The sequence below is a fragment of the Mastigoproctus giganteus genome, chromosome 12, assembly GCF_048544385.1.
Source record: "Mastigoproctus giganteus isolate SK-2022 chromosome 12, ASM4854438v1, whole genome shotgun sequence".
NCBI lineage: Eukaryota > Metazoa > Arthropoda > Arachnida > Uropygi > Thelyphonidae > Mastigoproctus > Mastigoproctus giganteus.
The window spans coordinates 3,717,513-3,731,236 of NC_143586.1; the positions used below are offsets into that span (position 1 = coordinate 3,717,513).

At 42.0% G+C, this 13,724-nt stretch overlaps 1 protein-coding gene across 1 annotated transcript in view; it reads right to left on the bottom strand.

Annotated features, from left to right (window-relative positions):
- Window positions 1-5,533: 5,533 nt before the first annotated feature.
- LOC150076637 (histone-arginine methyltransferase METTL23-like) overlaps window positions 5,534-13,724 on the bottom strand; it is a 66,517-nt gene continuing 58,326 nt past the window's right edge. Inside the window, exon 5 of the mRNA XM_090386585.1 lies at window positions 5,534-5,729. Coding sequence (XP_090242711.1) covers window positions 5,555-5,729 — 175 coding nt within the window. The 3' untranslated portion in view covers window positions 5,534-5,554. The remainder of the gene's footprint in view (window positions 5,730-13,724) is intronic.

Genomic DNA, 13,724 nt, shown 5'->3' on the forward strand with positions numbered 1-13,724 from the left:
TCACCGACAACACCGCACGACCTGCTCGGGTTACCCGTCTGCACTGCCCAGAAAACACCACAACCGACCACACACTACCCCCAGTTCCCCCACACCCTCCACCTTCCCAAGTGCAGAACCACACAGTTGGCACGCCTCTCCGGGGCCACATCCACCCATATGCAATACTCGGCACGCCTCTCCGGGGCCACCTCCACCCATATGCAATACTCAGCACTCCTCAATGACAAACTGACCACCACCCCCTGTCCTCCCTCACCCAACCATCCCTCTATACACCATAGCAACCCACCGCCAATACCACTCTGCCTCAATTTGTACAGCAGCCCTCCAGGCACAACAGCGCCAAAGACCCCGAAATCCAAGTATATGACATCAAAATTATTCTCCGCATCCAGTTCCCCTGCAACCACATCACAAAACCAATCAAATTTGCCAGACAAGGCCCTCCCCCAACAAACCCATGCTGTCGGAACCACTGCCGCAGTCCTGTCTAGCCGATCCCGCAACCAGTGACTCCATCACCCTACCCGGAACAGAAGCCAAAACAACCGGTCTGCAACTACCTGCGTCACCCCTCGACACCCCCCCCCCCGTGAACCAGGGACACATGCACACCTACAATCTGTGGGGACCACCCCTGAGTCCAAGGACGCCCTCACAACTACGGCCCACTCACCCCCCCTTGCCACCCCTTTAATACAACCGGACAGATCCCATCCACCCCAGGTGCCCCTCCTATGCCTAAACTCAACAACTTCCCCCTCCCCCGCTCTCAGTCACTACAAAATCACTAAGCGCCCTGTTACAATTTGACAACTTTGTGGCATTTTCAAACCTTAGCAACTCCTCATGTGTGAATGAAGGCGCCTCCGTAGCCAGATGGGAAGGAGCAGCAGTGCATAGCACACACTTCTTGATTAGACCGGGGTTTGAACCCATCACCACCAAATACGGAGGATGCGGAAAGGTCAAGGGAATGACCACCACATATCCCGGAGCAATATGGCCTTAATTGCTAATGCTCCTAAAAACCAAATAACAAACAAACAAACATGTGTGAATGCAGAGGCAAAACACTCATTCAGTCCATTCGCTACCCGAGCAAGACCATCAACAGTCGAACCATGTGTTTATGTAAAGGGCAGTTCCTAGAACGTTAGTTCAACTCCGCCTCGTATTTCTGTGAAGAACAGTATCACTACAAATGGGCCAGATGTGTATGACGTAGGTTGGTGTGTATCGTATGTGTGTTCTGTTGTTCTGTTCTGGCCTCTTGGCTACCCAGAAGCATCAGTCACCTGGACAGATGATTCTGGGTACTCGTCCACACCACGGGAAGGTGGGCTAGTCCATGTAAAGCACGTACTGTCTCAAGGGAGACTCTGACCCACCCGATGTTGTCAGAACTTAGGCCAGGATCCTCTGGGGGCCCATTCCAGAGGAAAAAAAAAAACGATCACCCATGGATATGGAACCGAAATTAATAAAAATGAAGCAGAAGAAAATAAAATAAAACATTCTTAAAAAAAAAGAAAGAAATGGAATGGAAGAAGGTAGTGGTTAAAAAAAAAAGAAAAGAAAAAGCCAAATAAATAAATTAGTATAAAAAAATTAATTTAATAAATAAACAAATAAAATAAATTAGTGGTTCTCCTAAAAGGGAAAAAAAATTATAATATTAAATAAATACATAAAAGAAAGATAGTGATGCTACAAAAAAAAAAAGCCGAGAAAGAAAGCACTTATTTTGTCTGCAGGCCGAGGAAAAATTTCAATTGAGGATTTGAGTTTATATATTATTAAAGGAGATCTAACCAGCTATGCATCACCAGGACCATTGTGCTGCATTCTGTTGAGATCTGTCGACACTGAATGCCTTCGAATAAATACGCCTTGAGCGAAAGCCTGAAGAATCTGATATGAATCCAAGCTTTGAAGCAGAGACGACTCCTGTCCTGGTTGAAAATTAGTAAGTGCATGAAGAGGAAGTCTGAGATCGTCATACAGGGAGCAATGAAACAAGATGTGATCCCAACTCTCTGGTGATCCACAAACAGAGGTTTGTTTGTGATAAATTGAACCTAAAAAGACTCTGGTTCACAGATCCATGTCTTGTCAACAGGTAGGACGTGAATATGTCCATGCAGAACCACAATCAAACACGTTTATCAAGGATAAATGAAACTTGTGGGATAAATTTTCTCGTTGTTGCACCAACGGGAGCTGTGTCCCATCGAGACTGCCAGATGTTAACTAACTCGTTCCTCAATCTCCTTCTTTCTCTTTTAGCATCATCTTGAAGGTTGATAGTTATTCCAAGAAATTCCAAAAAAACCACATTGGTTTTTCAGTTTGTATAAAAATCCTCTATAAGTAACTTGCAAGTCTAAAGGTAATATTCCGGCTAGTACTTGCAGAGCTTGCATCGAGACTGTCCTCCATTCCTTAACAAAACACCGCAAAATGGTTCTCTGCAATGAGGCGAGTTTTGCTTTGAAGTGTTTGAGCCGTGTCCTGTGAAACGATGCACTGGCACCATACATGATCAGAGGGAGGAGAACTGCATTGTAATAGATGCTTATAGTTTTTCTGGAGAGCCCCCATTCAACAAGGGACACCCTAAGGATTGCACCAGTAAATCTACGTATTTTAGATGATAAGTTTGTCAAGTGAGGAATAAAATTGAGACTGGAATCACTTACCACTCCTAGAACCTTGTACTCTTTAACTATAGGGAGATGAATGTTGTTGATCTTGACCAATGAGAGATATCCAACTTTGATCCAAGAATCATCATCTTTGTTTTGGACAAGCTGATTTTAAGCTTATTAGCCACTGTCCAATCGTAGAGATCCCGGAGAACAAAATTTGCAGTAGTTTCAAGATCGGCCCTAGAGTTACCATTTACCAAGATGGTGAGATCGTCTGCATACGCTATTATTTTTACGTTATTGAAAAATCGGGAGAGCCACTGCTGCAGCACCATGTTCTATATAAAAGGACCCAATATAGAGCCCTGTGGGCACCCTCTAGATATTGATCTTGATATTTGGCTATGTTTAGCCTTGACTATTATGGTTCTATTGGCAAAGTAATTACAGATTAAAAGGTAAAGGTGGTTGGAGCACCTAGCCGATCGCAGACGTTCCAGGACGCTCTCCCACCAAAGGGAGTCGAAGGTGCCCTCGAAGTCGATGAAAGCAGCCAGGGTATATTTATGTACCGAGTTTTGAAGTGAAGAGACAAATTCCACAAGAGAATCCTCGCAGAAACGTCCGGGACAGAACCCATATTGACTCCTTGAAAGTAAATCCTGTTCTATCAGTAGGGTATTCAATCTTATGGCCATTAGTCGCTCTAGCAATTTACCCAAATTAGCCAGCAGGGCGATCGGCCTGTACGATCAGCAGTTGAACCATCGACATCAAGCGGACCAACCAATTGCACCCACCAGAGTCCACACAAGCAAAGAAATCTCCCCCCAAAGATCTCACGCAATCCACCTTCAAACCGCGACCTCATCACAGACCAGCCCACATATATCACAGGCCTCTGCATCGCCTGACAATCCACATGCATCCCATGCACTTCCTCCCCCACCCCAGCTATGAGTCCCACCAGCCCACCCGACAACCATTCAAGCCTAAACTCCAAACAATACCTCTCAACAGGCATGAAACGTTTAGCAGCCTCCACCATTAATTCCCCGAATGCCCCCCACCCAGAACCCACTGCTGGTTACATCATCAGATAGTCCCACCATACCCAAAAACTTTCCGAGACCAAGTCTCACCAACAAACTAAACACACTTCAATCCCTGCTCCTCATGGAAGAATATGAGGAGCAGGGATTGAAGTGTGTCTCGTATCACAGAGACATGGTTACCCAAGAGCAATCACCTAGATACACTCACGCAGCCAACAAGGTATAGCTCTCTAGAGAATTCCTGTGACATCGGAAGAGGAGGTGGAGTCGCACTGGTGTTCACAGAACATTTTCAACCCACTAAAACTAAAACCAGCCAAACATCACCAGGAAGGTTGGTAGGGTTGTTAGGACAATGACAGTAGGCTACTGCAACAGGATCTAGCAAACTTGAGCAGATGGGCTGAGAGGTGGCAAATGAAGTTTAACATTGACAAATGCAAAGTACTACATATGGGAAGCAGTAACCGTAGAGTAACTTATCAACTCTGTGGTATTACACTGACAGTGGTAGAGAACAAACAGGACCTGGGGGTGATTGTGCAGGCAGATATGAAGTTTTCTGAGCAGTGCAGACTGTCTGCAAGAGTAGATCATAGTATCTTGTCAATGATATACAGGAATTTTTCTAGCTGGGATAAGGAGGTGATTATCCCCTCGTATAAGGCAATGGCCTGGCCAGGCCAGGCCAGGCCACACCTTGAGTACTGTATACAGGTTTGGAGGCCTCATTTTAAGAAGGATGTAGAGCTGTTGGAACGAGTACAGAGAAAGGCAACAAGATTAGTGAATGGAACAAAGGGTTGCTCTTACGAAGAAAGGCTTAAGTTTTGCAAATTACAGTATGTGGAGACTAGGCACCTGTGAGGTGACCTGACTGATGGGTATAAAGCCTTGAATGGTTCGAGCATGCTCAATGCTGATGGGATTCTTCCTCTTGCTCAGAATAATCACCTGAGAGGGCATAAATTCAAACTGAGGAAAGACAGATGTAGAATAGATGTACGGAAGTTTGCCTTCAGCCAGCGGATAGTTGGTTGGTGGAACAGACTTCCAACCTTTGTTGTGGAAGTTGGTAGCCTAAATAAATTTAAGGCTGAGCTGGACAGGTATTTGGAATGAATGGAGAGGTGAAATGGGAGCATTTTTTTTTTTTTTTTTTTTCTGATGCTGCATAAGCTTTCTTTCTTGCATCATATGCCTCTACTAATGTTAATGCTAATATTTCTGTACCTTTGTTAAAAAATTAATGAAATGATACAATGATAATGATATGATTATGTATTTATATACTTTTCAGTTTTTTTATGACATACATTGTTTTAAATAATTTTAGTATGTATAAAAACACATAATAAAATAAATTATGTTATGAAATAACCGTGCTTTTTGTTGTTCTTAGGAACCTGCATATTGTTGAGCATATGCTTACTAAATCCATCACAGCATTGGCTTCAAATTTGTTGCTATTATACTTCTCTTTGACTTAAGCTCCTATACATTCCTCCTTTACTGCCAAACCACAATGAAATGAATTTAATAACCAATAAAATCTACATAAATTGTTTTAACTAGTGTTCAATGCTAAGAAACAACTCATGTAAAATTAAAATAGAGTGAAAACAAATTTTTACCACTGTTTAGTATCTCACTATTTTGAAATTATTTTCATCTGAAAATGTCTAAAAATTGGGTATTTTATAATAAAATGTAACACAAAACTTGGGTTTTTTTAGTAATAAGTTCCTAAACTTCATCTTGACATATTGTGCAGTGCTCTTTAAACAGCCCAATAATTGGCAGATATACTGCATGAACTCCAGGAAGATTAAAGTTTCCTAAACTTCACCTTGGGGTACTGTGCTCTTTACGCAGCCCAATAATCAGCAGATGTATTGTATGAAGTCCAGGAAGATTAGATTCTGCTATGCTGGGACTATCAGCATTGAAGCTTTCAAGTGGTACGTGAACACAAGTAAGATTCCATTTAAATAAAAGGTCTTCTATTGTCCAGTCCGAACTGTGAAAAAAAAAAAAAAAAAAAATTGATTAATTAGAGAGTTATCTCTCAATGCCACATCAAATATTCAACTCCTAGCAGTAAGCTACAGAATCTTGAAATAACTGGGAGTAAAGTGGAGGAGAAACTGTTGAAGATAAACACAAGAAAGGCACCCAGGGTGGATGGGATCTATCCAGTTATATTAAAGGAGGCAGCAAAGGAAGTAAGCAAACCCTTAGCCATAATTATGAGAGCTTCCTTGGACTCAGGGGAGGTACCCATAGACTGGAAATGTGCAAATGTGACCCCAATTCACAAAGGAGGATCAAAGGCTGACACAAGTAATTATAGACCTGTGAGCTTAACTTCTGTTCCAGGAAAATTAATGGAGGCACTGGTTAAAGAAGCACTGCAGGATCATTTAGACAAGACTTCAGTTATAGCTCGGACACAGCATGGCTTTGTTAAGGGGAAGTCTTGCCTGACCAATTTGATTGGATACTATGATGCAGTCACAAAAGAACTGGATGCAGGGAATAGCTTTGATATCATATACTTGGATCTCAGAAAGGCTTTTGATACTGTTGCACATGGAAGACTGCTACACAAATTGGAGCAGTGTGACATTGGAGGCAAATTGCTGCTATGGATAAAGGGGTGGTTGAGGGGGAGAAGACAGAGAGTGGTAATCAATGGACACTACTCATCGTGGACTAATGTTATTAGTGGAGTCCTTCAGGGCTCAGTGTTGGGTCCATTATTGTTTTCTGTATTTATAAATGATATTTATGATGGTATATCAAGCTTAATGTCCAAGTTTGCAGATGATACAAAGGTTGGCACGATTGTTAAGGACACTACTGACACTATGCTGCTGCAACAGGATCTGGAAAGGTCGAGCAGATGGGCTGAGAGGTGGCAAATGAAGTTTAACATTGACAAATGTAAAGTACTACACATGGGAAACAGCAACCCCAGAACAACGTATCAACTCTGTGGTACTACACTGACAGTGGTAGAGAATGAAAGGGACCTGGGGGTGGTTGTGCAGGCAGATATGAAGTTCTCTGAGCAGTGCAGACGGGCTGCAAGAGTAGCTCATGGAGTATCGTCAATGATATACAGGAATTTTTCCAGCAAGGATAAGGAGGTGATTATTCCCTTGTATAAGGCAATGGTCAGGCCACACCTAGAGTACTGTATACAGGTCTGGAGGCCTCATTTCAAGAAGGATGTAGAGCTGCTGGAACGAGTACAGAGAAGGGCAACAAGATTAGTGAATGGAACAAAGGGGTGCTCTTACGAAGAAAGGCTTAAGTTTTGCAAATTACAGTGTCTGGAGACTAGGCACCAGCGAGGTGATCTGATAGAGGTGTATAAAGCCTTGAATGGTTTGAGCATGCTCAATGCTGATGGGATTCTTCCTCTAGCTCAGAAGAATCACCTGAGAGGGCATAAATTCAAATTGAGGAAAGACAGATGTAGGATAGACGTGCGGAAATTTGCCTTTAACCAGCGAGTGGTTGGTTGGTGGAACAGACTTCCATCCCTTGTCGTGGAAGTTGATAGCCTAAATAAGTTTAAGGCTCAGCTGGACAGGTATTTTGAACGAACAGAGGGGTGAAGTGGTTTTTTTTTTTTTTTTTGGCTGATGATGCATAAGCTTGCTTTCTTGCATCAAATGCCTCTACTAATGCTAATTCTAATACTAAATAAAATAGAACTTTAGAGTTTTAAAATTTAATATTTGCTGAAACAGAAATAAAAAATAAATAAATTTTCTGTTTATACATCATGAAAGCCACAGAGTCAGAGCAGTTTACAAGAGCAAGGGAGAGAGTAAATAAAAAAAAATTATCATATTTAGTGATTAAAAAGGCTCAAATTGTAGTCAAGTGAAACATGCATATTCTTGTAGCCATGTTGATCACTCAGGTGCATCAGTCATCATTTATACCATGATAGAAAAATTACCAAGTTTGATGCACTCCTTGTTTCAATATGGTGCTATTCTTAGTTGTACAGATATCCCCTACAATGTGAACAGAAACATATTTCTCTCTCAGATGACAGACTTAAAGAACTGAATTTTCTCATCAGAGACAAGGATGAGAAAATTCACTCATACTGTACCATTAATTATTTTCATTTTTTTGTTTTTTGTTGATGTATAGCACTGCATATATACAGGGAGTCACAAAAATACTGGTACAAACATTTAGGGGAGGTAGGTAACATTTAAAGGAATGTGAATCGCATAGGAACCCATAACTGGAAACGTCACCTAAGTCGGTTCACAGCAATGTTCATCAGTTCGCGAGAGGGAAAATTCCTGGTTTACTCATTCAAGATGTAGTCGCCGCACAAAGAGCATGCATCGATATACGAACTGTGAGCTGGCAGACATGCACCTAGTGTATGGATTAGCAGAGGGCCAACACAATGTGCGCCCCCTGCAGCACAACATCGCTTTGCAATAAATGTGTGGGCAGGTATGGTCGGTGACTGCTTAGTCAGCCCATACCTGTTACCATTCCGCACGAACTCCGCTAAATATAGGATCTTTCTTGAACAAGTTCTACCAGGGTTACTTGACAATGTTCCAGCAAATGTGAGATGCAACATTTGGTTTCATCATGACGGGGCACCTGCCCATTATGGAAGGTGTGTTCGTGACCATTTGAACAGGCATTTTGGGCGTTGATGGATTGGCTGTGGTGGACCCGTTGCCTGGCCCCCACGCTCACCTGATTTATCGAGCCTTGATTTCTTTCTCTCAGGGGGCCTCAAATCTATCGTGTATGAATCGCCTGTGGAGATGGAAATGGATCTTGTGGTGAGACTCGTCTGCACTGCTGCTACTGTCAAAGAAACTCCAGGTGTGTTTGACCGTGTCCGCCAATCCATGCTGCGTTGGTGTCATGCATGTATTGCGTCTCATGGTGGAGCCTTCGAGCATCTGTTGTAACATCATGAAATGCATCCATCTCGTATTCCATTGTTAGTGTTATGTCAAATAAATATTTGCCACTAATTACTGTCTTGTGTCATTTCTGCTTCTTGTGCCTCTGCTACCACTTTCCCTTGACGTTTCCGGTTATGGGTTCCTATGTGATTCACATTCCCTTAGATGTTACCTACCTCTCCTAAAAGTTTGTACCAATATTTTTGAGACACCCTGTATATAAATATAAAATTAGCTACTCTTGCAGTTAAGTTGTATAAACATGAGTGAATGTTAGGTCACCTGTGTAAACCATTCAGTGACCGAATGAGTGTTTATGATTAGTATTTGAAAAAAAAAAAAAAAAGGTGATGTCTTGATAGTTGTTATATTTAGGTGGCACCTGTGTCCTATATGTCTGTATCATCTGAATGACGAAAGTAAGATGATAAATGTGAGAGCGTGTTGTGTTACGTGCTTTTTTCAGTCTGCCCCCTAAATATGTATATTAAAAAAAAATAAAGTGTAATTGTGTAAATGTAAGCATGACAGGTGTGCAATTGGGCTGAGTGCATATAGAGTGTGTGTTATCCTAACAGACTTGGTTTTTGGTTTTTTATTGTGCAAAATGACTAAAATTATAATGTGCCACATCCTGCTAACAGGACTCTCAAATTAAACTGCAGTGTGTGGGCAACCTACCAGGAAACTCCCCTGCCCTGCTGACATCATGTCCCCTCTTCTGAGGCATGATGTTGGATTTGCTGACACTGGCTGCAGCTAGCCTGGCCGGTGTGGGATTAAAACAGAGAAGCACTGTGTGTCCACAGTGATCTCCTCCTCCCACATGGGGAGCCATGACCCTAAGACTTTAATACCCTACAATCCCTGTCTCACTTCCCAACCTTTCATCTCAACGTTATCACCTGGTCGATGCTATTGGCCAAATTTTTCTGCTCTTAAGAGGCCCCCCCTACACCCTGCAGAGGTTGGGCTCCTTCCACAGGGGTGCCCATCTATCCCTTTAACTTCCTATTTCCAGGTCAAAGTCTCCCTATAATCTACCTTCTTTATCTTCATCTGTTCCTCTCCTCCTCATCTGTCACCCCTGCTCCCTTTTTCGATTTCCAGAGCGTTTTTTTTACCCTGGGGCCCTCCCTGGCAAGCTCAGGCATTGTCCATGGTTCGCTCCTGCCAGAGATCTTTCTATTCCCTATTACACCTGGCCTGCCTCCATGGAGCAGAAGGAACAACATACCAGGCTTCAGGAACAACATAACAAAAAAACCCAACACTATACTATGCAGACCAATACTAAAATTCACTATCTCTGGCCTTTACAGTTTGTACTGCGACTCAGATATACAAATGCAGAGTTGTGGGGGATTGATGCAGCTTGACAATCAACACTATACACTATGTCCTTTCTACAGGGTGTCTCAAATATATTGGTACAAACGTTTAGGGAAGGTAGGTAACATCTAAAGGAATGTGAATTGTATAGGAACCCATAACCGGAAACGTCACGGGAAAGTAGTAGCAGAGGCACAAGAAACAGAAATGACACAAGACAGTAATTAGTGGCAAACATTTATTTGACATAATATTAACAATGGAGTACGAGATGGATACATTTCATGATGTTACAACAGATGTTCGAAGGTTCCACCATGAGACGCGATGCATGTGTGACACTGACGCAGCATGGATTGGCGGACACGATCGAACACACCTGGAGTTTCTTTCACAGTAGCAGCAGTGCAGACGAGTCTCGCCATGAGATCCATTTCCATCTCCACAGGCGATTCATACACGATAGATTTGAGGGCCCCCCACAGAAAGAAATCAAGGCTCGATAAATCAGGTGAGCGTGGGGGCCAGGCAACGGGTCCACCACGGCCAATCCATCAACTCCCAAAACGCCTGTTCAAATGGTCATGAACACACCTTCCCTAATGGGCAGGCGCCCCTCATGTTGAAACCAAATGTTGCATCTCACATTTGCTGGAACATCATCAAGTAACCCTGGTAGAACTTGTTCAAGAAAGATCCAATATTTAGCGGAGTTCAAACCCCTAGAATTGTCGCTGTTGTGGGTATTATTGCATCAGGCAATCATGTAACCAATTACTGCCTGCAATAAAGATATTTATTTATTTAGTTTGGGCCGACTAAGCAGTCACCGACCATACCTGCCCACACATTTATTGCAAAGCGATGTTGTGCCACATGGGGGCACACGCTGTGTTGGCCCTCTGCTAATCCATACACGAGGTGCATGTCTGCCAGCTCACAGTTCGTATATCGATGCATGCTCTTCGTGCGGTGACTACTGCTTGAATGTGTAAACCAGAAATTTTCCCTCTTGCGAACTGATGAACAGCACCGTGTACTGTCTTACGGTGACGTTTCCAGTTATGGGTTCCTATGCGATTCACATTCCTTTAGATGTTACCTACCTCCCCTAAACATTTGTACCAATATTTTTGAGACGCCCTGTATATGTGTCTACTTAATGCTTCACTTCACCTGCAGGTTGTGTGTTGTTATATTCAAGGTACTATGATAAGTAGGTAAGTGTGCAAAAATGGAAAATGCATGAGATTACTCTGTAAGTATTAAATGTTATATCCTGAATAAGTTTATATATATATATAAAATTTACTTCCTGTTGATTTAAGTTGTATATATTAAATGTGTATGGATGTTGTGTTACTTGTGTAAACCATGTGTTGACTTGACACATACATATATATATAATAAAAAACTGACTGTCTGATAGTTGTTCATATTTAGGTGCACCTATGTCCTGTCTGTGTGTATGATGATGAATGCAAGACTGCAAATATGAGAGAATGTAGAGCCATGTGCTGAAAAATCATTTCTTCCTAGATATAGCAGGAGATATAATAAGAGTAGGAGACTGCAGGAATTACTTAAAAAGTACAGGTCACTGTTGAAAAAAAGCAATTCTGCCAGACACAATAGGAGAGAGTATATGAAGAGAGCCTTGTCGATCAATTCGGCCCTGGAAAGATTGTGCAAGGCTCAAGGTGTAGGATTTTTTTCAGCCTGGACTGTACTTGTTAACAAAAAGACTGCTTCTACAGGGATGGGATACACTTAAATAGAAAGGGTGCAAGAATATTTGCTGATGCTATCAAGGCAATGTTAGGTGGGACAGAAAACTGCTAGCTTGGGGGGGATACAAGGACTAATAGATTAACAGTAGCCACTGGCAGAGGTGAAAGTGATTCTTGCACTGCTTCTATTGGAATGAGCAGCAGCCTGGAAAACAAGATGCAGGGTAATTTAGAGACTGCTGGGAGTTATTGCGGTACAAGTAAACACACGGCTTGTGTTAGGGTAGCTAAGAATAGGAACAGGTGCATGTATACTTGGTTATACACCAATGTTGGGAGTTTGGTAAATAAATTTGATGAATTTTGAGGAGTTACTAAAAAGAATCAAAGGCAGATATTGTTGGGATATCAGAGACATGGTGCCACAGAGATATAAGGAATGCAGAACTGTAATTTGGGGAATACAATGTGTACTGGAAGGATAGACAGGCTGGGAAGGGAGAAGGGTTATGCTATTAGTTAAGAAACACAAAAAAATCTAAGGAAGTGAAGCCAGTCGACATCACTGGCCAGTGCAGTGCTGAGTCAGTTTGGTGTGACATAAGCATTGGGAGATCAAAACTGAGAGTGGGGGTGTGTTGTAGGTCTACTGACTCTGATGAGTATAATAAGAAACTGTACAGGAAAACAAAGTGAGCCAGTAAATCAGTCTTATAATGGGGATTTAAATTTCCCGGATATTGACTGGAATTTGTGGGTTGGTAACTCACACACTAGCAAGGCTTTTGTGGATTTATTGGATGACCGTTTTCTACATCAACATGTTCGTTAGGCAATTAGAGGGAGTAATACTCTTGATCTGATTATCAGTAGTGATTCTACATGGATTAAGAATCTGTAGATAAAGCAACCACTAGGTGGCAGTGATCACAGTGTGCTGAAGTGGGATTTACTCAAAGAGGTAACTACCATCAGGGGTAAAGGGAAGGGTGTTTTCTTTCGTAAAGGTGACAACAGTGGTCTGAGACAGTATTTAAATTCCATATGGTGGGACCAACTGATGATGTTACCAACAGCAAATTCAAAATGGGAGGCATTCAAAGAATTTATCTTGGAAGCTACTAGGCTTTCCGTTCATTCGAAATACCTGTCCAAGTATTTCGAACGAATGGAGGGGTGAAGTGGAAGGGTTTTTTTTTGGCTGATGCTGCATAAGCTTGCTTTATTGCATCATATGCCTCTACTAATGCTAATACCAACTAAGAAATATTGTTCAAGGCTTAGGCCTAAATGGATGTCAGATGAACTAATGAGACATATGGTAAAGAAGTAAAATGCATGGGATACATATAAATGAATGGGTGACATGGAAGCCTATGATAGATATAAGCTGGTCTGTAACCAAGTCACAAAAGACATCAGGCAGGAAAAGGCAGATTATGAGAAATCTTTGGCAAAGGATGCAAAGAAAACCAGCAAAGATTTCTTTACCTATGTAAACTCTAGAAGGAAAGGGATGAATTAGATTGATGGTTCAACTGTTGATGATCCTGCTCTGGTGGCTAACAAACTAAATGAGTATTTTGCATCTACATTCACACATGAGGAGTTATTCAGGGAGGGGAATGCCAGAGGTGAATTAAACTCTGACAGTGAGCTAGATGATTTTGTAATAACTGAGAGGAAAGTGGAGGGAAAATTGTTGAAGATAAACATAAAAAAGGCACTCGGGTTGGATGGGATCTATCCAGTTATATTAAAGGAGGCGGCAAAGGAAGTAAGCAAACCCTTAGCCATAATTATGAGAGCTTCTTTGCACTCAGGGGAGGTACCCATGGACTGTAGATGTGCAAATGTAACCCCAATTCATAAAGGAGGATCAAAAGGTGACAGAAGTAATTACAGACCTGTTAGTTTAACTTCTGTTCCAGGAAAATTAATGGAGGCACTGGTTAAAGAAGCACTGCAGGATTATTTAGACAAGAC